The sequence below is a fragment of the Physeter macrocephalus genome, chromosome 1 (genome assembly GCF_002837175.3).
Source record: "Physeter macrocephalus isolate SW-GA chromosome 1, ASM283717v5, whole genome shotgun sequence".
Classification (NCBI taxonomy): Eukaryota; Metazoa; Chordata; class Mammalia; order Artiodactyla; family Physeteridae; genus Physeter; species Physeter macrocephalus.
Genome location: NC_041214.2, coordinates 91,407,917 through 91,432,448, shown reverse-complemented (window position 1 = coordinate 91,432,448; position 24,532 = coordinate 91,407,917). Strand labels below are relative to the sequence as shown.

The 24,532-nt window shown below is 54.8% G+C and overlaps 1 protein-coding gene across 1 annotated transcript in view; it reads right to left on the bottom strand.

Annotated features, from left to right (window-relative positions):
• The window catches only part of ADCY5 (adenylate cyclase 5), a 156,763-nt gene that overhangs the window by 41,799 nt on the left and 90,432 nt on the right, over nucleotides 1-24,532 (bottom strand). Inside the window, exons 3-8 of the mRNA XM_007106261.4 lie at nucleotides 23,864-23,985; nucleotides 9,326-9,437; nucleotides 7,684-7,811; nucleotides 5,498-5,656; nucleotides 4,480-4,621; nucleotides 2,380-2,520 (exon numbers count right to left, since the gene is read on the bottom strand). Of these exons, the coding sequence (XP_007106323.2) occupies nucleotides 2,380-2,520; nucleotides 4,480-4,621; nucleotides 5,498-5,656; nucleotides 7,684-7,811; nucleotides 9,326-9,437; nucleotides 23,864-23,985 (804 nt within the window). The remainder of the gene's footprint in view (nucleotides 1-2,379; nucleotides 2,521-4,479; nucleotides 4,622-5,497; nucleotides 5,657-7,683; nucleotides 7,812-9,325; nucleotides 9,438-23,863; nucleotides 23,986-24,532) is intronic.

Here is a 24,532-nt window from a genome sequence, read left to right as displayed (position 1 = left end):
CTACATCTTAACAGCTGAGTAAAAGCTGGAACAAGATTTAAAGAAATAAACTGCTGACTACGAGTTACTCCCCTCTAACTGCGCTCAGTCACTGCTTAATCCAATCCCCTCCCCTCCGCTGCATCTTCAGTGGAAGTCAGGGTAGAAGCTTTCTTTTTGCATATCTTTCCCAAGGGTTTCTGGGCGAGCTTAACACCAAAAGCCAATGGGGTGCCTGGCGGCTGCCAGATCCCATCCCGTCCCTGGCCTAGACACTGGGCAGGCAGGGGCCCAGGGGATGGTACGTTGATGCTGGCCCCTCGGGTGACTCTGCCCAGCAAGGCCGGGGATGGGGAGCCTCTTCTCTCCCTCTACAGGGGGTGTCCCCGAGCCTTCTGATCACTTTCCATTCCCTCCCCACTGGGCGAAGCAACCAACACCACGGAGGAGCCTTTCCGACAGCCAGTCTCCCCTGAGACTGTTTCCCCAATTACAGCCCTTCTGCTAATTCTTCCAAGGTTTCTTGTCCTAACAATGATTAACGTCTGCCAAATCGGTGCTTATCGTCCAAACTGCCCCCTTGGAGACTCTGAAATACCTAAAGAGTCCACCTACACCAAATATCGCTAAAGAAGAAAACTTTCCAAAGATTTTAAACAGAGAACGTACCAGCAGGCACCTTTCTTGCCTGCTGGTGGTTCTTCCTCTCCACCTCTGTCCTGCCCCATCTTTTTATTCCCTGCTCTCCCTCATCTCCTGCTCCCCCCACCATCTCCCCCTTACCCTCTTTGTCCTCCCTCTCTGGTCTTCCTGCTCCCCTGTCCTTCTCTTTCCTCCCACCTGGATGAGAGCCTCCCTCCTTGCATCCTGCTCTCAGTCTCCCCCCTTTCCTCTCACTCCCTCTCTCACCTCTTGGCCGTCCTGGTCATGTGGGTACAGAGTCCACAGGAGATGATCCAAGAACTGGGGTGAGAACAGGGGGGATCCAGCAACTGCTCTTTGCTTTGGGGAGGGGACTGGAGGGAGCGGGAGTGGTGCCTGGAGCCCTGGGTGGCACTGACCAGGCCTGGCACGTCTAAGTTCAAAGCCCTGGGGCAAGGCTGACCTTTCCCACTCTTCGTCGCTTAGGGACCTTGGTGTCCTGCGAGTTGTTTCTTTACCACCAAAAGTTAAAATGGTGATCTTGACCCAGTTCACTTTTTTCTTCCGTACATTCTCCTTAAACCTTTGTCATCTGCTATTTGCTAGCTGGCAAGGAGCAGGATGACTGGCCCCTAGCCTGTCCCCTCCCTCAGACCCCTGGATCTGTCTGCCGACTCAGCTGGACTCCCATGGAGTCTCTCTCTAATCCCTGCTGCTGCAGCTTAAACCCAGTCTGATCCACAGGCCCCCAACGTGGGGATGCTCGTGTCGGCACGCCCCCCATTCCTCTACCGGGATCTGTGGGAACTCAGTGGACACACACACACACACACACGCACACACACACGCACGGCTTCCTCACCCATCCCTCTCTCAGAGTGGGCAACTCCTGCCTGGGTACCAGGCTGCCCTTGACCTGAGGCGTGTGCTCAGGTGCAGAAGCCAAGATCTCAGATAAAAAGAAAGAAAACACTGCTGCTGTACACTGACTTCTTGTCATCCCTCATATTCTCTTCTCCGCACCCTCTGAGGTCTTCTTTCCATTAGCATTACTGATAGAACCCAGGCAGGGCATATCCTGAACTAGCCCATCCCTGCTGTGTGCAGGGGTGGCTGAGGGTGTCTGTCCTCTGAGGCCAGCAGGGTCCCTTGAGATGGAGGCAGCACCCCTACCACGGCCTCGGCTCACTCAGCCTGCATGCTCCCACAGGAAGACCGGAATTAGCGGGGCGTTTCTCAGCACAGAGGGCAAAAAGACCGTCACCTGGCACTTGCCAAAAAGCACTGGGATGGTTTCTGAGCGACCGGGCCAGAAGATGTGTTTCAACTGCCTGGGAAATGCAACAGATGCTGGAAGGTATCTGACAAGCCTGTGCCCACCCATCTCCCCGGGGCTCCCCAGACAGTGCCAAGAGGCCCTGGAGGCTCTGTTTGGACCCTGAGCCCAGCCAGATGGGTCTGCTTCCAGCCTACACCAGCAAGGTCTGCCAAGGGGGAGGGAAGAAGGGGCTTCACTGCTCTGCTCCAAAGCCAAATCCGGCATGCCAAGAGATGGTGGGGCCCACGGAGAAAGCCCAGGGCCGGAAGTTAGGCGCTCTGTCTCCTGGTCCAAAGTCAGGGAGAGCCCCCTTCCAACGATTCCTTCTGTGGCTCTCCAGATTCCCCGGGTAACAGGAGGGGCCTGGCCCAGTCCTCACACCCACAGAAGGCCCCAGCCCTGGAGACCGTGGCCCACACACTGCCCTGCCAGCTACTTACCATCCGTTTCATCTCCTTGGACACCTGGTTGCCACCCAGGTGGTTGTAGAAGGGGCGCTCGGCCCCCCAGTGTGGTGGGTTGTGCCCGATCGAGTTGGTTCTCTGGCGATTCATCTTGGCAATCATGGCCTTCTCTTCTTTCTGGGAGAGCAACATAGATGCATCAGCCTGTGGGCAGGGCCCATCAAGTGAGCCCAGCTAGGGAGTTTCTCATTCCTCCCAGGTGCCTGGCCAGGTAGGGGTTAAGGCAGTGCCTCCCTCCCTTCTCTGCAAAGCCTGGGGCCCTGAGGTCTGCTAAGATCCTAAAGCTCACCCAAGAAAGCATCTTAAATCCCTCCAAACTCCCCAACGCCAGCCCTGCCTGGGAGCTGGGGGCCTCAGGTGGGAGCAGCAGAACAGGATGACGAGGTTTGTCTTGTTAGAAAGCCAAGGGGCACGGGGACATCTGTCGCTGGCATAGAATTTTAGATGTGGGCAGAGCCTGGGTCTGAAAGTGGTTGGGGGGTGACGGACGGAGAGGAAACATGAGATTCCAATTTCCACCCCAAAACAGGCATGTTCTAGCAGGGCGGGTAGTAGGACAGGCCCTGCAGCTCCTGGAGGTTTGGGTCATTAGAACGTGAGATTCAAGGGCTGACGCACATTGCACAAATACACCAACGGGGCCTCAGCCAGCTCTCCATGTGCCAACCACAACCTACCTGTCCATCCATCCAAATGAGCTCGAGGTGGAGGGTTGGAGAGGCCCTGGGGGGACCTGGGGGGCCTTCCCTTCAACTCCCTCCCTGAGCCTGGGAAGGGAGCTGGTCAGATCAGAGGCAGAGGGGAGGGGACACAGCCTGCTTCAGCAGACACTGCTCTGGGTCGGGGCTGGAGGCGGGGGGGGGGGGGGTGTCCTTTTTTGTCTCCATTTCATCTTTTCTGAACCACTCGTCAAGCTAGAAGAATCAAGACCCAGAGAACCCAGGGCAGAGGGTAACCCTTCAGCCTGGGCGGGGCAGGAAGGTGAGGCTAGAGGCGCTATGGGCCCAGCAGAGAGGAGGAGTGTGGGAGGGGGCCTGGGAGGATTTCGGTTCATTTATACTCCAGCCAAAAAACAAGCAAATGCTTTAAAATGAGTCAATTAAGCCACTAAGTGCTTTCCCCAGAGTACCTAAATCCTCCCATCCCTCCTTCCGGATGTCTGTGGCAGGGCCTGATACCGCTCCCTCAGAGGCACCCCGTAGCCAGGTCCTGTGTGCTGGGATGTGCTTCTGTGGAGGGTGAGGTGTCCCTCTGATGTCCCTCTCAGGGTGGACACCTGCCTCAAAGAGCTCTGCCCACCTTGAAAAACCTACTTTTGCTGTCTCCGAGGCTTTCTCTGAACTTTTCTCGCAGCTTAATTTTGTCTTCAGTCTAATTCCTTAGGAAAGAAACAGGGAAGCTTTTCTCTATCAAAGGGCTCTGACCAATAGATAAATTCAATTGAAAGATTTATAAGTAAAAGGCATTTTAACCTAAGGAAAAATGTAAAATACAAAATGTTCTCCTCGTCTGCTTTAAAAATTAAGAACATGGAACATGACACTATTAAAAATAGAACACTGAAGTCTGCTAATAATTCAGTTTTATATTTTGGCAAGTGTGGGCTGAGATAAAAGAAGGAAGAAGAAAGACTGGAAAGTGCAAGAGGGGAAAAGACAGAGTTTCAAGAAACAGAGGTATAGAAGTACAGGCAGAGAGAGAGCGAGATCCACCTAGATTAGGCAACAGACAAGGAACGAGATGGAAATAAAGGACGTGGTATACACAGAGTTCCCTGATGCTTCTTTTCCATCTCGTGGCCTTCTGCTGTATTGTTACTAACCGATCTGAGGTCTGTTGCTTTTTCTGCAACAGAAGCAAAATGAAAACCTCCCCTCTTTGCCACCAGCCTTTACAAAGCCTCTGTAGCTCTCATGTCCTTCCTGAGATGCAGGAACCACGACTGCATAAGAAATTCAGGACTTGCCTCAAGGAAAGAGTAAGAGGAGAAGGAAGCAGCAGGCTAAGAAACATTCCTCCCCAAAGAATGGCGCCCTCCCACTCCCCCACCACCACCCCAGCCCCCGGTCCCCGGACCCGCTTCTGGGTGCAGCGCAGGATGAGGAAGGTCTCGATACTGTGCTCTTTGAGGTAGGCGTTGCGCTCGCCCCCACCGCCCGGCTCCACTTCGTAGTCGCCATTCAGGTAGTTGAGCGTGGCCTTGGTGATGTGGATGCGTCTACGGGTAGTGGGGGAAGCAGGGAGAGGAGGGCAGCAGATGTGAATTCAGAACCCCTGCTCCCATGCAGAACCAAACTGTAACCAACTCAGTCATCATTCGAATCCCAGGGCCCCAAACTCTGGCTCAAATGCTAACCCCTACCTGGATCTCTCAATGGACTGTATCCCTCCAACCTCATCAAGATGGCACGGTGGGCCCCTCCCCAGCTCACGCTCACCGAGACCACACCGCATCACAACGGCATCATGTTATTACAGTGATGTAACACATCGGCCTGCAGGGAGAGCACGGCCTGTGGTCGCACAAACTTTGCAAACCTGCTCAGAAGCCAGCAGTGGCTCCTGCTGACTGCAGGACTGTGTCCAAATTCCCCAGCCTGGCATGCACGTCCTTAACACAGGCACTGTTTCTCCCACTGGTTCCTAAAAGGCCATCTGCTCTACCTGCAGTCCCTGGAAGTACTGTGTTTTCCTCTGCCTGTGCCCGTCCTCAGCCTGGCAGCTCCCCCGACCCTCACCTTCCTCACCTGCCCCCACCCCACCCCGTCTGCCGGGCCAGCTGACCTTCCACCTCCTGGCCACCCTTGGAATTATCCAGGGGTCCTCCCTCCTCTAGAAGCCTACCCTGACCCCCCGCGTCTCATGACAGGCCGCCAGGTTCTGTGTAAATATTTTCTGGGTGAAGACTGGGTGAAGGTTGGGACCACGCTCCCTACAAGTTGCCATGTGTGGCGTCAGTGCTTGGTTACTAGAGGAATTCCACCTAAATTCTGCCAACCCCAGGGCTGCGGCTACCCGGTCCTGCCCACCCTAGCCCTTTCCCCATGACAGCCACCTGGGTGGGCCAGGCAGGAAGCTGCCCTCACTCACTCACCCCGCCTTGCCTCCAGCCTCCATGTGGTTGGCCAGCGTGACGTCGTTAGACCAGACGTCGAACTGCCACTTCCTGAGGCCAAGGACGCCACAGTGCACTCGCCCGCTGTGGATTCCCACACGCATGTTCACGTTGACACCTGTCACCTCCCGGACCAGCCTGGGGATGGAGTAGGGGTAAAGCCGGGAGGGGGTCAGGGCCAGGCGCAGAGAGGTCAGGGTGCGTGAGAAGGTGTAGGGGTCAAAGAGTCATCTCTCTCCAGGCTAGCCCAAATCCAGAGTCTGAGACTGTGCATCCTGAAGGGCAGGGCTGGGCCCTGGGGCTCAGGGGCTGAGGGTTGGGAGAGGCGTTGCTTCCCAGCTTTCCCGCAAGGTGGCGCAGTGCCTCACACTACATCCCAGGCCCACTGCTTCTCCCCAGCAAGGGCACCTGAGCAAGCGCTACCCTCAGTCAATAATTAAGTTGTGTTCTGAAAATGCAAGCGCACGTTAGTGCCGATTTGAGGCGACAGGAAAGTTATAGTCACTCCAAACCCCATTCATATAATTCTCGGATTTACCCACATTGCTGCTTCTTCGACATTAGCAGGATAATGGAGAAAAAGAGAACATAGGCCCTGCCCAGGAAAGAAGGGGAGCTGGGGCAGGTGCAGGGGACCAGGGGTGCTCCAGGTGCTAGAAGACAGCGCCAATCCCATCACATGCAGCACGCACGTATTCGGGGCGGGACGCCTGTAGGGTTGGGGAGTGGGATGGAAGCTCTACAGCTCTGGGTATGCGTCTGGGGCCCGGGGTCTGTGGAAGAAGGAGCCGGCGCTCGGTGGGGGGAGGTTCACAGTGTGCACTTCTTAGGGACCTGGACCCTCCTTGGCTCCCTGGGGATGGACCCACTCAGCCAGCCATGGGGCCGGCAGTCCGACTTGGCCTGGTGGGCAGGACCACCATGTGGACTCCAGCTCTCACCCCACCCCACCACCGAGAGGCTGACACCTACCACAGGGAATATTTATGTCATCCATCTATTTCTCTCATCCTGGGGTCAACTCTGCAAATACCTCCGCTGGAGCTGTGCCTTCCATCCACAGGGCCTCTGACCACTTGCTTAGGTTGATATCTCTCATTCTACCTTTTTGTCTTCACTCCAAGGCCACCTGCTTCATGAAGCCTTTCTGGGTCCTCCCAGTGAAATCAACTGCCCGCCACCCCGGGCCCTCCCACCGCAGTTTGCCTCTCTTACCTGATGGTGTCCACTGGGCATGCCTGGTATCAGAGCAACGGGAGTCCTGGCCCCTCAACAGGCTCTGTGCTTCCGGGCAAGGGACCCCCTGTCTAGGCCGGGCACACAGGGGCACTCGGCAAACACTGCCGAAAGGGACTGAGCCAAACAGGATGGACCCGGCCACCTTCTGGGCCAGTTACTCTGACCTCTGACCTTGCCCACTGTGGCTTTTCCTTTGCCCCACCCAGTCTACTTCTAAAGCTCACAGTTTTGGAACCTGGACGCAGTCTCTGGCCTACTCCCTTGGCTGACCTGTAAGCTTGGATTGTCCATGTTGCTTAATGACTGGGGCTCCTTCTGTGGTCAGCAGTGACCAAGAATCGGCCAAAGATCCTCGCTGCTATTGCTCCCGGGGAGGATGGATTTTCTTAAACGGGAACACCTGTGTTTGCATCCACCTGCCTAACAGTATTACCCTGGGGAGCCGTTTAGCCTCTGTGAGCCCAACCTTTCTCATCTGTGAAGAAATGGGACCGGTGACTTCTAACCCTGGCTGGGTGGTTGTGAGAAGACAAGAGGCCTGGAGTGCAAGGCCCTGCCATGGCACAGGGTACAGCACAGCTGTCAGCCAGCCCTCCTTTCCTGGAGGGGTGGCTCCACACCTCCTGCTGCCCTGGAGTCTGCGAAGCCCTCCCTTCTTCCAGGACATGTCCCTCTGTGCAGAGCTTCCCAGGCTGCTGTGAGCCCAGGAGCCCAGGAGAAGGCTCAGAGCCTGGAGGTGTGAACCAACCCTCCGGTGTGGCCAGGGTCCTTGGGAGGTGGCTTTGCCCCACTATTTCCCTGCTTCCATCAGTTCAACATGAGTCAGTTACTCGGGCTATGGGACAGTCCCCCTGCAGACGGGTGGTCCCCCTGGAGATGGACAGTGTCCCCAAAGGCGGGCAGTCACCCTGGAGACGGGCACTTACGAGATGGCCTCAATCATGTCCATGCCCATCTCCACGCAGCAGTGGGCATGGTCAGCCCTGGCTTCAGGCAGCCCTGAGACGCAGTAATAACAATCTCCCAGGATCTTAATACGTAAACAGTGATTCTCCTGGAAAGCAAATTAATTTTAAAAATTAAAAATAGTAGGAAAGAGAAGTGGGAGGGAAAGATACAGGAAGCAAACAGATTCACCCCATGCCTGGAATAACTTGCCTTTTAGGGCAGCGAGCACAGACCCAGTGCCGGCATGAGGTGTGGCCCCAGCCTGGGGACAGGCTTATCGGGAGCCGTGGGGGACGGAGGACAGGCTGAGCCGCCCTGGAGAAGCATTCCAGCCACCCCAGGCTCAGGAACTCACTTTTATGGCCACAGCTGAGGCCCAAAAAGAACACAGCTGGTCCAATGTGGCAGCAAATGGGGCAGACTCATCAGTGTGAGAGGCCCCGAGCTGAGAGTGAGGGGCCCACCCCACTCCCAGCCCCGGGACACGCTCCAACTCTTGGCCTAGGGTTCTACTAACAGTTTTATGACTCTCCTTTATGGAAAGACTGAAGCAGAAGTGAGATTTAACCAAAGCTTGCCTGACCCCCAGCCTGAGATTTTTATCCAAGACAGTTCTGCTAAGCCAGCAAGCACATGCGTGCTAAGGCAGCCACAGAGCGGAAGCACCCGCCCGCTGCAGGGTCACCCCGCAGGCCGCAACCGATGCATAATTGGGATTGAGATGGACTGTCATTAATCACCAATTCTGAGCTGTCCAAGTCTGCTTCCCAAAGGTTATTTCGTGAAGCTGGTACGCTAGGACCCAAGTATCTGTGTGCCCTGTACTCTCCTTTAAGGCCCTTCCAAAAGCCAAGGGCCGAGCATGTCCCCGTTCACCTCGCCCACATTCGGTGATAAAATCAGTGAGGTGTGAGGCCCACCATCAATGCCCTCGGAGGCCCTTGGCACCGTCTCTCATCCATGATCTGCCTGGTGTCCTGTGACGGCCCAGGGGACGTGTCCACCTCTCGGTGGACATTGCAGTAAGTGGGCCCCGACATAGGACTCTCCAAAGGCACAGAGCATCGCTCAGAGCCACAAAGGCTGGGAAAGGACGGCAGAGTATAAACAGGGACTAACGAACGTGTGTCCTTCACCACTCCATGCCCAGGGGGGTCACTTCTAATCTGTCCCAACGTGGGAGAGTCCTCTTTCCATAAGTCTCTTGGGTGACACACAGCTGTCTGCAGGCCAGTTGAGATTCAGACTCATTTATTTATTTTTTTTATCACTCTGGCCATCCTCATCAGCAAAGTGGCTCTGTGGCTCCGAATTTGCTCCTCCAAACACAAATTCCACAAATTCAGGGGTCAGGGCAGCATTTCCTGCAGGCCTCACCACCCCTTTCCACTGATGGAGGCCTTGCTCCCTTGTGACCGGTGACACCGTGAGCATCTCTGAGCGTGCGGCGGGGCTGATGTGAGGCGTGAGGACACTCAGCCACAGCCTGTACGGCCCTGCCTCCCCAGTTCCCGATGGCGGACTCCGCAGCACCCTACCCCAGGCAGCCCAGATCAGGCCACCCTTCCGGCCCCGGCTTGGGCACACGGGGTCCCCAGGGCAGTGGGCAGGGTGACTCACTGCAGCCAGCTTGTCGAAGCGGGCGAAGAGCTCGTTGAGGGTCATGACAAGCTCCTGGGCGGTGCACTGGGACGCCAGGCTGGTGAAGCCCTCGATGTCAGCAAACAGGATGCTAGAGAGACGGGGGGGAAGACCTCCGTGAGGAAGGAAGGGCAGGGGGACACAGCTGGGGCCGCCCTCCGCCTCAGGAGGGCTGCCAGCCAGCAAGAGTCCTGGCAGCTCCAAACGGCTGCTGGGGAGGGGAGAGAGAGAGAGCTGACACTGGTGGTCTCTCCCAGCTGGTAGGGAGATGCCGGGCCAGCCCTCCTTTCTGTATCTCCCTGCACCCTCACTCCCACCCAGGAGGAAAGGGGGGCCGAGGCGCATGAGGCCTGGGGGCGTACGTCTGCCTGAGGCCATGCAGACAGGGCCTGCTCCCCTCACCCTCAGCCACCTCTCAGGGCTGCCCCCCGTTTGACTCCTGAGCAGCCCCCTCAAGGTAGCTGGGTCCAGGAGAAGGGTCTTTGGTTCATCTTGTCTGGAAAGTGTTTCAGGCCCTAATGGCGGCCATACAGAGGTCTCACTTCCCAAACCCATACACAGGGCATCCAACCCCAGGCCCTCCATACCGAGGGAGTCCTCTAGAAGAGACAGCATAAAGAGGCCCAGGGAGGAGGGAGAGGAAGACACAGCCAATAAGCGTCTCTGGAAGCCCCCCAACTTGTCCTGCCAGCTCCTTCGGCCTCATCCCCGGGGCCCTCAGGTGCACCCGCTGGTCCCTGCATTGCACTCTGTGATCTTTCGTCTGTTCCCGAGATTGAACGTGTCTTCCTTTTCTTTCAGAAGAGACAACCAGAGGTGAGGCCCCAGGGCCAGAATGTGTAAGGGCCCCAAGAGTTTTTTCTTAAAATGGACACAGAAATGTAGTAACTCTTGTGGGCTGAGATGCTCCTGGTGGCTGGGCACGGGGGCTGGGGTTTCCGACCTGTCACCTCACTGAGCCCTCCAGGCAGCCCTGAAGGAGGGCCTGGTGCCCCCATCCCAAGATGAGGAGCCTTGGGGAAGAGCCACGGACGGTAGCTTGGGGGCTCTTCCCCATGGCCTCTGCTCTGTCCTCTGATCCACGCAGCTCCCGAGGCTCCAGACCGACAGCCGCTTCAAATTAGAGCGTAGAACTAAACATGCCTTGTCATTTTATTTGGAAAATGTGTGTTCATGCAGTAAGCATATCTTTTCATTCTGCTGTCTGACATCCGGAGTCTTCCTGACCTGGGGAGCCTGCCTCTCCCAGGCCAGCCAGTTCCTAGAGATGGTCAACCACTCGCCTTGGAGTCCACAGCCTCTCACTCCAGTTAGGTTCCCACACCCGGCCCACCACTCCCCTGCCCTACTCACCCCAGGGACAAGTGCCAGGTGACTCGGATGGTCCTACGCCTCAGAGCCCACCGACGTTATTCAAACCAGCCAATCCCAAGCCTGCTTACCCTGCCTCATCCATTCCTTCCTGCAGAAACCACCATAGAGGCTCTCGCCCACGTTTCCCCTCACGCTGCCTCCTCACTGACCCCTGTGCTTCCCCGGGTACCCCCCAGCCCATGGCGTAACGCATCCTCTCCTCTCGGGACCTGTGAGTAACAAACTGTCTTTGCAGTGGCAGCCGTCTCCTGATCTGCTGGTCTCACCAAACCTGGATAATCAGCTTCCCCGGGTACCCCCCAGCCCATGGCGTAACGCATCCTCTCCTCTCGGGGCCTGTGAGTAACAAACTGTCTTTGCAATGGCAGCCGTCTCCTGATCTGCTGGTCTCACCAAACCTGGATAATCATAACACCTACATTTTAAAATAGTTGGACATTGTTCTAAGCACTTTACATGTATGAACTCATTTAAGCCTCACAGCCACCCTTTTGAGGTTGGAATCCTTTTCGAGGTAAGAAAACTGAGGCACAGAGAGGTCGAGTCACCTGCCCAAGGCCACACAGGCTTGTGTGGGTCCACAATCCAGGAGTTAAGCCAATAAATACTATGCTGTCTGTTGGCCCCATAGTCATCTTAAATGAGTAAAAAGCACAGTTCACTGGTCCGGCATATGGTATACGGAGCAGACGGAGGGGGAGGGACAGGTGTGGGCTGCCGTGGGCGGGCAAGTACAGGACTCCAGCATGAGGGGACACGCTCTGCACCAGCTTACGTGAGGGGGACTGGTAGTGCATCTCGGGCTTGGGCTAGGCAAGTACAAGAAAAGTACAAGAGGGCAGACCCCGGGTCCCAAGCCCAGTGCTATTTCTCGGCTTCGAGGCTCCTCCGGCCACCCTGATCCCAGTCCAGACTAGCGGACAAGTGCAGGAGGAAAGCCAAAGAGGGTGGGAGAAATGGGGGAGCTAGCAAGAGACGAGACAAATGAGGGGGACGGAAGAAAAGGTAAGGAGGAGGAGGAGGAGCAGAGAGGAGAGACTGTCAGCCCACAGGACTCAGAAATCAGACAAGCTTCTCCAGAGTGGCAGCCACGGGGCAGGGGCTCAGAAGAGGAAAGGGAGCCGGAGCCCCCATCAGGCTTTGATGCCTGGTGTCTGGCAGACAGGCTCAGCACCCCGCCCGGGGGAGTCTGTGGACATCCACACTGGTGAGAGAGAAGCGCGTGAAGGGAAGCGGCCATGCTCCAGACGCTGACCCCTGCTCCCCAAGGAAGTTCAGACCCCTAGCCCAGACCACCAGCCACCTCCCTGGCTCTCAGTCTCTCAGGAGCCCCACCCCACCTGGGAAGAAGGGAAAGGTCTCTCCTGGTCTACACGAAAACACCATGACATAGCTGTTCTGGAAATTCTTCTTTAACTTTTAGATAATCAAAGCCAAGGGGAGTTGGGGTCAAGATCAGCTGCTCCAGAGTCAAGAACATCTTTAATAAGTGTCAGTATTTCGAATGCAAAGCCGGCAGGCGCCAGGCCCAGCAGCTGTTCCATACTGGGTCCCAGGCTACAGAGCAGAAGCCTGGCTTTGGGGGCTGATGAGACCCCCCCCATGGTGGGAAGGAAAAAAATCCCCAAACCCAGCAGAGGCAGGAACGCTACTGGGCAGGGTGACCCACAGCACCAAGCCAAGGAGAAGAGGGAAGGAGGAAAAGAACGGGCCGCCCCTAGAAGCACTAGGCAGACGTGTGTGGACCAGGGCTCGGGGGCCTCGCTTCACTGAGCCCTGAGCCCTGCAGCTGCCTGAGCTCACCTAGCCACTCAGCCAGGATGGCCTCTGCCTGCCACGTGTGGACATGGGCAGGCCTGCAACCCTTCTCCTTCTCCACAGGGACCTGGCTGGGCCTAGGAGAGCACTTTCTCCACTGCAGCTTTCATCGGCTAGACCAGTGGTTCTCAGAGCTGGTGTCCATCAGAACCCCCTGGAGCTTTTATATGGAGAAGTCCCGGAGCCCCATCCCCAGAGATTCTGACTTCATCGGCCTGGGGTGGGGATCTGCTATTGATTGGTTTTGTTCTGTTCTGTTTTGTTTTATTGTAATCTTCCCTGGTGATTCTAATACGCAGCCAGGGTTGAGAACCAGGGTACTAGTTTAAATGTCACCTTCTCAAGGCTTCCTCCACCCTATTTAAATCTACAACCCCTCCCATATGTCTAAGTCCCTTCCCTACTGTATTTTTCTCCATTGCACTTTTCACCATTTAATATATTATTTATTATTGTTGTTATTTATTATCACGCTCCTGTCTGCCTCTCCCCACTAGAATGTAAAGTCTTTGAAGGAGGGATTTTTTGTTGTTGTTTTGTTTTTGGCTGCATTGGCTCTTCGTTGCTGTGTGTGGGCTTTCTCTAGTTGCGGCGAGCGGGGGCTACTCTTCGTTGTGGCGCGTCGGCTTCTCATTGCGGCAGCTTCTCGTTGCGGAGCACGGGTTCTAGGCACACGGGCTTCAGTAGTTGTGGCATGCAGGCTCAGCAGTTGTGGATCGCGGGCTCTAGAGCGCAGGCTCAGTAGTTGTGGCGCACGGGCTTAGTTGCTCTGCGGCATGTGGGATCTTCCCGGACCAGGGCTTGAACCCGTGTCCCCTGCATTGGCAGGCGGATTCTTAACCACTGCGCCACCAGGGAAGTCCTGAAGGAGGGATTTGGTCTATTTCTTTCAATACCACATCCCGGCCCCTAGTACAATGTCTGGCACACAGAGGAACTGCTCAATAAAATTTGTAGTGGAATGACTGAATGAAAGAGGACAGGGCACAGCTTCCTTGCCCTCTGCTCTGCCCATCCCCCTCCACACACACACACACACACACACCACACACACACACACACACACACACACGCCCAGCACAATACCCAGCACATAGTAGGTGCCTGTGTTAGTTTCCTAGGGCTGCTATAGCAAAGTACCACAAGCTGGGCTGCTTAAGACAACAGAAATTTATTCTGTCCCAGTCCTGGAGGCTGGAAGTCTGAAGTCAAGGTGTTGGCAGAGCCAAGCTCCTCTGCGACTCTGGGTAGAACCCTTCCTTTCCTCTTCCTGCCTCCGGTGGTGGCTGTCAATCCTGGTGCTCCTCACCTTGCAGCTGTATCACCCCAACCTGTCTCTGTCCTCATAAGGCGTTGTCCATGCGTATTTGTGTCTTGGCATGGCATTTTCCTCTTCCTATAAGGGCACCACTTATATTGGATTAGGGGCTCACCCTCTCCAGCATGACCTCATCTTAACTTGATTTCATCCGCAAAGACCCTATTTCCAAATAAGGTCACATTCACAGATACGAGGGGTTAGTACTTCAACATATCTTTTAGGAGGGCACAGTTCAACCCACACAGTGTCTAATATATATTTGTTGAATGGAAGAGAATATTCATAGTGTAAAGCAAGGAAGAGGCAGGACCAGTAACTCTAGTAGCTCTTCCTTCTACCCCCCTGGGCCTCCTGAGGTCCCAAGCATGTTATCTGAGACACGAGTGTGGGGAGCCCCGGGCCTGGCACCCAGCAGATATCCAGCAGTGTTCATGGAACAAACGGTAGAATAGTGATGGAGGCCAGGCATCTTCCTGGTCTGTGCCAGAGAACATCGGAAACAACATCTGTGTGGACGGGACCTCCAGGTGCCTTAGAAAGCCTGACCCTCCGGGACTTCCCTGGTGGTGCAGTGGTTAAGAACCTGCCTGCCAAAGACGGGGACACGGGTTCGAACCCTGGTCCAGGAAGATCCCACATGCCGCGGAGTAACTAAGCCCGTGAGCCACAACTACTGAGCCTGCGTGCCACAACCACTGAAGCCCACGTGCCTAGAGCCCATGCTCCGCAGCAAGAGAAGCCACTGCAGTGAGAAGGCTGCGCACCGCAACGGAGAGTAGCTCCCGCTCGCCACAACTAGAGAAAGCTCGCGCACAGCAACGAAGACCCAGTGCAGCCAAAAAATAAATAAATTAATTAAAAATTAAAAAAACAAAAACAAAAAGAAAGCCTGACCCTCCCTCCAATCTGCTGGGACCTATTCTTCCGTAAAAGAAGTTCTTTCAACAGCTGCTGAGGGATCAGGGAGGGGCAGGTTGCTGGTTCCCTTCCTTCAGGTGGTGTGGCAGCGACCAGCAGCCAGGGAGGAGGCTGCTCCAAGCAAGGCTTCTAGCTGGTGCGGAGCTGGGACAGGTCCCACGTCTGAGCCCTGCAGCCTCTGCTCCACGCTGATGGAGACTCTGCCACCTCCACATTCCCCCACCTCCTGTCACAGGCAAAGTCACACTCCTCTGCCTCCTCGGGGGAGGATTCTGCTTCGTGTCTGTCACTTCTGGAGGCTCCTCTGTTTTACGAGGTTTACCCAGCGGCAGGCTGTCTGTTCTGCTGGCCAAGAAGATTGCCTGATCTGCTCCTTGGTAATTCCGAAGGCCATTTTACAACAGCGCGGGGCCCAGACACGTGGCAAGGTACTAACTCATCGATTAGCTCCCACTTGAGAGCTTGTCTTGGCAACGTGATCAGGCCCTCGTGGTGGGTCTGCGGAAGCTGGGTAGGCCCACTCCGGCTGTGCGCTCCTCCCTAATTGCCTGCCATCCATCACTCATGGTCGCCTGCATTCTGTTCCAGAGGCAGGAGCGGGCAGGCTCTCCGTCCCAATTACCACAACAGGCCCTCCAGCTCTGTCACAGCTGCAGCTCGGCCTTACCATGTGCGGATTTGCTTAAGTGCATTTCCTCACTGTTGCCCCCTCTCGCCGCCAACAGGCTCTACGACTTACGGAACTGCCGGCATCTGATCCCTTTCCTGTGTAGAAGCCACATCCCACAGCATCTCTGAACAGCCAGGAGCTAGGGGTCTGCGCGGGCAGCAGCATGAGAACCCACCCATCTGAACTCCTGCATTCCCTGCCTGGCACCTAGAGGGAACTTGAGAAATGCCAAGAAGCAAGCCATCTGTCCAGGTGGGCCCAGGAAGAGCAGGGGCCTGGGGAAACAGAGGTCACGGGGTGGCGGCCGGGAAGGGAGCGTGGCAAGGTCTCGGCCCAACTCCTGGCACTGTGGGCCCAGAGGGAGAGGAAGGTTCTGGGGAAGCAGGGCAGGAAGTGCCCTGGAGGCCCCCAGTGTGTAGCTTGGGGAGGCCCAGCCACAAGCCAGGGTCTCTTCTGGACCAAGAGCATCGCTCCATTTGCTCCAAGCCCTGCCACCCAGAAAGCCACCCAGGTCCATGCCCCTTGTAAGATAAAGGAGGGTCAGTGGGCCTCTCCCATGCCCTAGGTGAGCAACACAATCAGGTGTGGTCTTATTAACACCCGGCTGAGAACGGGCTCCAGACGACTGGGCATTTTCTGAGGGGCGGTGGAAAACGGTTAGCGGGGCATCTGAAGTGGGAGCAGCCAGAGGACCACCTGAGGACACAGGCTGGGAGAGGCAAAGGGGGAAAGCCAGGGAGAGGATGCTGAACACACTGGGTGTTGGCACACATCCACCTACAGGGAGAATCTGCCCTGGGACAGCCGGGCCCTCTCCACTCCCACAGAGACGGGACACCTTCCTTCAGGAAGCAGAGGGTTCTGTGACAAGCCTGACCACCAGGACCGGGTCCAGGGGGTCTGGGATCAAGGTATGTCCTGGGATCCCCACTGCCGGCCTCAGGGCCTCCTGCAGACCCCATTCCAACGCCCCAGCGCCTCGCTCTTATTCCTGCCCACCAAATCCTACTCCCCCCCACCCAGACAATGAAGCCTCCACAGCACCTGCAGGCTTTCTGTTTCCAGAGTCTGGGGAGAACTGGGGAAATGCTTCCTAAAGGAGAAACACTGAAGGGAGGGGAACTGCCCCAGAACCAAGCCGTAGTCGGGACCTCTCAGTGGTGAGAAGATGGGTGCTTTTTATTTTCTTCTCATGCTGCTCTTATTTTCCAATTTTTCTATAAAGAACCTACAACCTTTGTATAATAAAAATGTTAATTTTTAAAAGATGGAAAATAAATCACATTCTTCTTTTAGGCCTTCTGAAAGAAGATTCTAACCCTTCCATCTTCACAATGTCTTCTTGGACTCACCCTGCCCAGAATCAGCCTTCTTGTGTCTGAATTCTTATTAGAATCAGAATCACAAAGCACAATTGATTCCAGTTGTTTCAAAGACAGCCTGACATGTTTAACTGGTCAGTGACCCTGTGCCCCAACTTCTCTCTCTTCTAGTTTCTCCCAGGGCCCCCCATTTTGAGTCCAGAGCGGTGCTGGCTCCACTCCCCACTGATCCGCATTCTGTGTCCCAGGACAAACTCAGGTTTGTTGTCAAGACCCAATCCCAGGCAAGGATGTGAAGAAACTGGAACCTTTGTGCACTGCTGGTGCAGAGGTAAAATCGTGAACCACTATGGAAAACAGTATGGGGCTCTTCAAAAAGTTAGAAATAGAATTACCATATGATATAGCAATTTCACTTCTAGGCATATACCCCAAAGTTTGAAAGCAGGGACTCAAGGAGATATTTGTACACCCATGTTCATAGCAGCACTGTTCACAATAGCCAAGAGATGGAAGAAACCCAAGGGTCCATCTATGGATGCACAGATAAACAAAATGTGGTAAATACATACAATGGAATATTATTCAGCCTTTAAAAAGTAAGGAAAACATGATACATTCTATAACATGAGTGAACCTTGAAGACATTAAGTGAAATAAACCAGACACAAAAGGACACATACTGTATGATCCCATTTAAATGTGGTACCTGGAAATAGCCAAATACATAGAAAGTGGAATGGTGGTTGCCACGGGCTGGGGGAAGTTGAGGAATGGGGAGTTAGTATTTAATGAGTAAAGAGTTTCAGTTCTGCAAGATGAAAAAACTTCTGGAGACGGATGGTTGGTGATGGTTGCACAACAATGTGAATGTTCTTAATACCACTGAACTGTACACTTAAAATGGTAAAAATGGTACATTTTATACTATGTATATTTTACCACAACAAAAATAATCAATTAATTGATTGACTGATTGAAAGAAAAGACCCAACCCCAGTGGCTCCAGCTGGGTCGTCAGCCACGTTCCCAGAGCACCAGGCTCAGCCCCACCTCACTGGTGAGGGCTGGATATTCCCTAAGGGGCAAGCATAGCGTCTTTTCCATCTACTCTGAGTCATGTCTGGCACACAGTAGCAGCTCAATAAATGTTTGTGGAATGAATGAGAGGATAATATAAGACCACTTATATCTATAATTGATACAGAAGATGACAAGAAAAGAATACTTTTCTTAATATCAGGTCGGAGACAGGAAAGCTGCATGTTTGTGGTCCACACCTCTCGTCCATCCGCTGGCTGGGGACATGGGGAGGTAAACATTTTCAATCTCTGCCCACAGGGTGCACAATCCGCCCACGGGTATCAGAGCATCGCAGACATTGCGGAGTGGTCATTATAATTCACAACCATGCTGTAGCTGAGCCAGACGCCGGAGTGACCTGGGGATGCAGCCAAGCCCTTGAAGGAGACAGGAGAGGAGCCGATAACCTTAAAAGGGGGAGGTTGGGGAGAGACAGGGAAAGAAGGGAAGGGCGGGGGAAGGGCAGCCCTCCCCAGACCCTGCTACACCCTCCCTGTGTAGGGCGAAGGTGTAACCTCACTTCCACCCCTGGATCAGCAGCTCCTCTGCCAGGCCCCCAGCTCCAGCCCCACAGGGCTCCTGGGTCTCTGAGAATGAGGCTCTCATTCAAGCCAGTGAGTCAAGACCGCACCACCCCCACCCCCACCGCACCCCCCCCAACCCCGGCCCCGGCACCCCTTCAGCAGAGGGTCAGTGCCCCCTGGAGGAGGTGGCCTTCTCTCCACTCCCACAGAGAGCAGAGTCTGGAATGATCCCACCATCTGCAACCTGTAAAACCTAAGGGCTCCAGCGTACTGGCCAATCAGGTGCAGGTCTTTCTCATCCAGCAGGGACCCTTGCGGAAGCAGGGAACCCTTCAGTACCCTCTCAGGCCTGGCTGGGTGTTCCCTTCCTCCTGAAACCTCTGGGGTTACCTGACCTTGACTCTCACCTGGTAGCCTGCCCAGGAGCCTGCTCTGCTTCTGCAGGGCAAACAGTGTGCAGCCACCTCCTGGGCCCGGGGCTTTACACACTGCACACTGTAGCTGCCCTACCCTTCCAGCACCCCTGCAAGAAGCCCCAGGGTCCCTCTCCTACAGGCTCTGCTTCTCAGTGACTGAGAGGTGGGTTGTCTAGCACTGGATTCTGCCAGAATGCGAAGTCTATGTCGCCAGGTCACTACCCCCACTCCCCACGTGATGCATCCCCAATTTACTAATTAACCTGTTGTTTGTGTGTCCTCCCAAACAGAAGGGGAGCTTCCCCATGCCAGGGACAGTGTCCCCCCACCCCCAAATGCCAGCACGGTCCTGCCTCTGGCTAAGTGTCTGAGAGCACAGCTGGTGATTCCCAGTGATGGAGGTAGAGGTGAAACCTCTGCTGAATGGATGAATGGAAGGACATCACCATTCCCATGTCACAGATGAGGAAACTGAGGCTTAGACTAGGTGACCTGCCCAAGTCCCCACAGCTACTAAGTGGCAGAGTGGGGTGTGAACTAGCCTGCTCAACACAGACACTCGTCTTCCTCCACAATGGTGACCTCTTGGCAGGGGTAACCCGGTGGCACCTGGGTTCTGGCTGCATCAGTACCTTTACTCTGCTCCCCCATGTGGTATGTTCTCTGGGTGTCCCTTCCTCCAACCCCCATCTCCCTCCCCTCAGAGCAGAGCACCAGGAACCCCCAGTCCAGAACAGCCTCTGCTGACATGTCCTGGAGGCCCTTGTCCCAGGAGTAGGGACAGCACGGCCCTCCTCTCACCCTGGCGCTGTGGCTGCAGCAGGGCCAGATGCCTGGGTGGAGGTGAGGGTAGGCAGGAGGGCTCTCAAGTCACAGGTCTGAATCCAGCCATGGCCCCAGCCCCAACTGAGCTGTCCAGCAAGAGGGGCTAAAACATCTCCACCCGACACATCAGACAGGAGAGGCATCTGGGGGGCTCCACGGGGATGTTGACGGTTCCTTGGCCTCTGGCCTGCCTCAACTCAGAGCCAGTGGTGGCCCAGAACCAGAGCATCCAACAGGCCCCCTGGAATCCTGAGAATTGTATGCTGTGCAGTGATCCTCCTCGGGGCCTGGGGCGAATGAGGCCACGGAAAGTGATGGGCACCTGTCTGTCCCCCTTCCCTGCCCAGGCCAAACTCTCTGGCCACCCATTAGTCTCTTCTCTCCCTTAGATCCAGGCCCAAACTGTCACACCTCAGAGTTGATTTATTTTTCTTGTGGCCTTGCTCTCAGTGGGGTTAGAGAACAGCATGTCATCACCCTGTCTAAATATTACAACTCCACAGAGAATTGATGAATGTGACTCAACACCCTTCCACTCCAGATCGAGAATCCCCAGGCCTTTCTTTGCTGATAGGAGTGTGGTAATAATCATAATAATAACAGTAACAATAATAGCTGCTCCCAATTCGTGAACACTTGTTCTGTGCCAGATATTGGGCTAAGCGCTTTCCTCATATTATTTCATTTACTGTTTTTTGTTTTTGTTTTTGTTTTTGTTTTTGTTTTTTTTGGCGGTACGCGGTCCCCTCACCGTTGTGGCCTCTCCCGTTGCGGAGCACAGGCTCCGGACGCACAGGCTCAGCGGCCATGGCTCACAGGCCCAGCCGCTCCGCGGCATGTGGGATCCTCCCGGACCGGGGCTCGAACCCGTGTCCCCTGCATCGGCAGGCAGATTCTCAACCACTGCGCCACCAGGGAAGCTCTGTTTTTCTTTTTTTAAAATAAATTTATTTATTTTATTTTTGGCTGCGTTGGGTCTTCATTGCTGCACGCGGGCTTTCTCTAGTCGCGGTGAGTGGGTGCTACTCTTCGTTGAGAAGCACAGGCTCTAGGTGCACAGGCTTCAGTACTTGTGGCTCGCGGGTTCTAGAGCGCAGGCTCCGTAGTTGTGGCACACGGGCTTAGTTGCTGCGTGGCATGAGGGATCTTCCCGGACCAGGGCTCGAACCTATGTCCACTGCATGGGCAGGTGGATTCTTAACCACTGCGCCACCAGGGAAGCCCTTCATTTCCTCTTTAACAAACCCTGTTAAGTAGGTACTTTTCCTATCCTATTATGCAGATGAGGAAACAGGTTCAGAGTGGCTCAATGCCTGTAAGTTGCCCTGGTCACACAGCAGAGCCAGAATGACATGAAGGGTCGCCTTGCCTAGGGCCCCAGGGCTAATCACTGGACCATGAGCCAAGCCCCAAAGTGCATTTCTACACTGTGATGTCATCCCTCCACCTACTACTCAACCCCCAACCCAAGCCAAAGGTTCAGCCCAAAACCAGAGACCAGAGCAAGCAATGTGTTTCCACCAAGAGCAGCACCCGGAGGCTGATGAAACAGGGAAGGGGACCCAGCGGGATATTTGCATATGATTGCTTGCGGCTGGCCTCTGATGTGTACCAGCCACCCCTAGTCCTGGCAATTTCAGAGCCAGAATTATGTCTGTCCCCATGAGAATGATGGCATCTTAGCTTTTCTGTCCTTTCATCTCTTTCCTGATTGCTGTTATTGATCCTGAGCACATTCTAGAACAGACATTCCCCACCCCCCATGGCTGGGGTCTGATTCTGATTCTTGCCGTGCCGATGCTCTAGCCACTCTTGTGATTCTTGTATTGACCCGAAGTCACAGCCTTTGTGGGAGTGGAGGGGTGAGGGGGTGTCACCCAGAGGGTGGGCCACTCCGCAGGGCAGTCACTGTGGAAGAGGCCTGAGTCAGCCTCTCTGACCAAACCCTTTTGCTGGAGGGCTGCGGGCCCAAGAGCCAGCAACAGAGGGATAGGAAGTGAGACGAAGCCCCCCATTTGGGAGGACAGAGGGGTGAGAGGGCAAGGAACTGGACAGAGATGCAGAGGAGGCCAGACGAGGCAGATGTGCCAGCCAAGCCAGGCTGAGAACCTGTGCCTTGAATGCCAGACGGTTTCTGAGTGGTGAATTTTCTGGATTTCCTTTGTGTTCCACTTTATAGTTTAGTAAATCTGCTGAAGGCTCTGCTGTGCTAAGAGCAATCGAGGAAAGCACCTTTTGTCCATGCTCTGCCTGGAACAGAGCAATGCCAGGGCCAGCGGCGTGGTGAAGACAGGACCAAGAGAGAAAATTTCAAAGGGCGGAGCTCAGGGGTTTGTATGTGTTGGGACCACTTGGCGGGTCACTCCTTCCCACCTGAACTTTGGACCTCTGGGACTTGTTCTGATAAATAAGGCTGTTTCTTTACATGCCCTAAGGTGGGGCCCACCAGATTTGAGGGGCAGCCAGCAGACAGGAAAGGCCCCGTGGCTCCTGAGTCACACACACGCAGGTGGGAAGCCAAACCTCTCTCCTCCTCTCCTCTGAGTCCCCTCTTCCCTGAGGGCTCCCCAGGCCTCCTTCCTACAGAGTCATCCACAAACCCCTTCTGCTGGCGTATAAAAAAAATCTGTCAAGTAGTCAGACCAGGTAAAAACTCCAATACCAAAAAGCTTTCTGGGGGCGATTCCCTCACTTAACCAGTTATGAATCTTGGACAAGTTAATCTCTGTGCCTGTTTATTCACCTGTTAAAAGGAGATAATAATAGTACCAACCTCTTATATTTGTTGTGGGGATTAAGCGAATATACAAAAGTGCTTAGAACAGTGCTTGGGTTAAAGAAAGCTCTATACGAGCATTAACTATTGCTAGTGATTACTCCACCATGTGAGGACAGAGGCGGAGGAGGGAAACCTCACATCAGCACCACCTACCAAGGCCTGGACCCCACCTCCCTCTTGAGGTGAGCCCGCAGCCCCTCGGGACACCTCCTCGGCGTGGAGACTCGGCCAGGGCAGCTTTCTTCCTGAGAGTCCAAGGCTGCTGCTGGCCACACTCTCCCTGCCTGACAGCGGAGTGTGGGCGGGTGTCATGGGGGTGGGATGCTCTGAAAACTGAGGACAAATATATTGTCCAGGTACTCTTTTCTCCCAAAGGCTTCAAATCTGTCTTGGGAGTTGGATGGAGGACACACGGGCAGAATCGGCAGTGTCGGATTCCGGGGCACACTGGGGACTGGGCAGCTCTGTCCACTCTGCAAGACAACACATGCCCTCCCCACTCCTGCTGCCATCAGCCTCATCTTGAATGTGTGTATTTGTGTGTGCGTGCGTGTGCACCCACGCACAATAATTTGTATTATTCTCTTTAACCCCAACTTGAAAATTCAGCCCAAACCTCCAAAATGTCCTCTTTATACCAACCTTAGAGGACTCATGGGTCCTAGGAAAACTCGCCCAGGGAGGAAGCAACCCTCTCGAAGGCAAACACAGCAGCTCCTTCGCTGGGCATATGGGAGGATTAGCAGGCTCTCCAGGAAGCCATGCTGGATGAAGGCCACTGTATCGTTTCATGTCCCCATGGAACACAGAAGCAGATTTTGCACCCTGTTAATCTACATCTGTTTGCCTGTCCCTGCTGTCAGAGCTTCCGTCTAGGGAAGCCGCAAACACGCACTAAAAGGAGCGTGGGCTTCAAGGTGGGCCGACCTGGGCACACACCGCTTTACCACTCCTGGCTGAGTGACCTTGGCCAGGGGTCTTAGCCATTCTGAGCTCAATCTCTAAACAAGGGATGTTAATAAGGGTCCCCACCCTGCAGGGTTGTCAGCCTCCTGACAGGATTAGCAGTGAGGTGGATAATGCCTGGTACAGTGCCTGGCACACACTGGCTTAGAAGGCATGGAGGCTGCTGGATGGTGGTGAAGATTGAGACGATGATGGTGACATGTGGGTCCCAAGTCTGTACTTTCTGTCTCCCTTGTTAGGTTAGGAGTTTCCCCAAGAGCTGGTGGTGTTGCTTTCTCCTTTCTCCTCCTTGCTGCAGCCTCACCTCCTCCCCACCAATACTAACTAATTCACTTAACAGACCTAGAGGGGCGGGGCTGGGGTGCCCCAGACAACACACATTCCAAAGCCACCAGACCACCCCGATGGGCTGTGCCCTCTTGAAGGGGAGGGAAGGGACATGTCACCTCTTTTGGGGTTCAGTCTTCCCACCCTGCCTTTGCCCCCCAGCCTCACCCCTACCTCACGTTGTCATGTTTCTGGATGTAAATTTTATGGAACATCATATCCTCCTGTTTGGCATTGATGTCTGCTTTCATCTCCATGGCAACGTGACGGGGAAGGACAGACAGCAGAAGCCGCTCCTGGGGAGGGAAGCAGATGCTTTCATCACAGCTCCTCCCCTTGCCTGGCAGTCCCCTCCCCTCCCCACCTGAGCCCCTACCCACAGGGCCCTGGAAAACTTTTCAGGCTCTCCTGAAACTCATGGAGCTAACACTTGTGTGTGCTGGGTGTGGAGTCATGCCCCAGGGCTACCTGGCCCCCATCTCCCTGGGACACCTCCTGGTTCTTCCACATACATGGGGAAAAGTACTCCTGGTGAATCTGTAGTACCAGGCACCTCGGGTCAGAAACCTGGGTGTCACCTGAGACTTTGGACAAATGACTGAACTTCTCTGAGCCTCCAGTTCCTTATCTATAAATAGGGATGGGGTTGTTGGGAGCTTTGGATGAGATTCGTTCAGTCACCAGATAGTCACTGAGCACCTCCCATGTTCCTGGCGTCTTGCCGGGTGCCAGGAGTGATAACCGTGAACGAGACAGGCAAAGTTCCTCCTTCACAAATTCCCAGTCTTGTGGGGCTACAGGTACTACAGGGCACTGAGCAGGGTGACCTGACGTAGGCTGGGG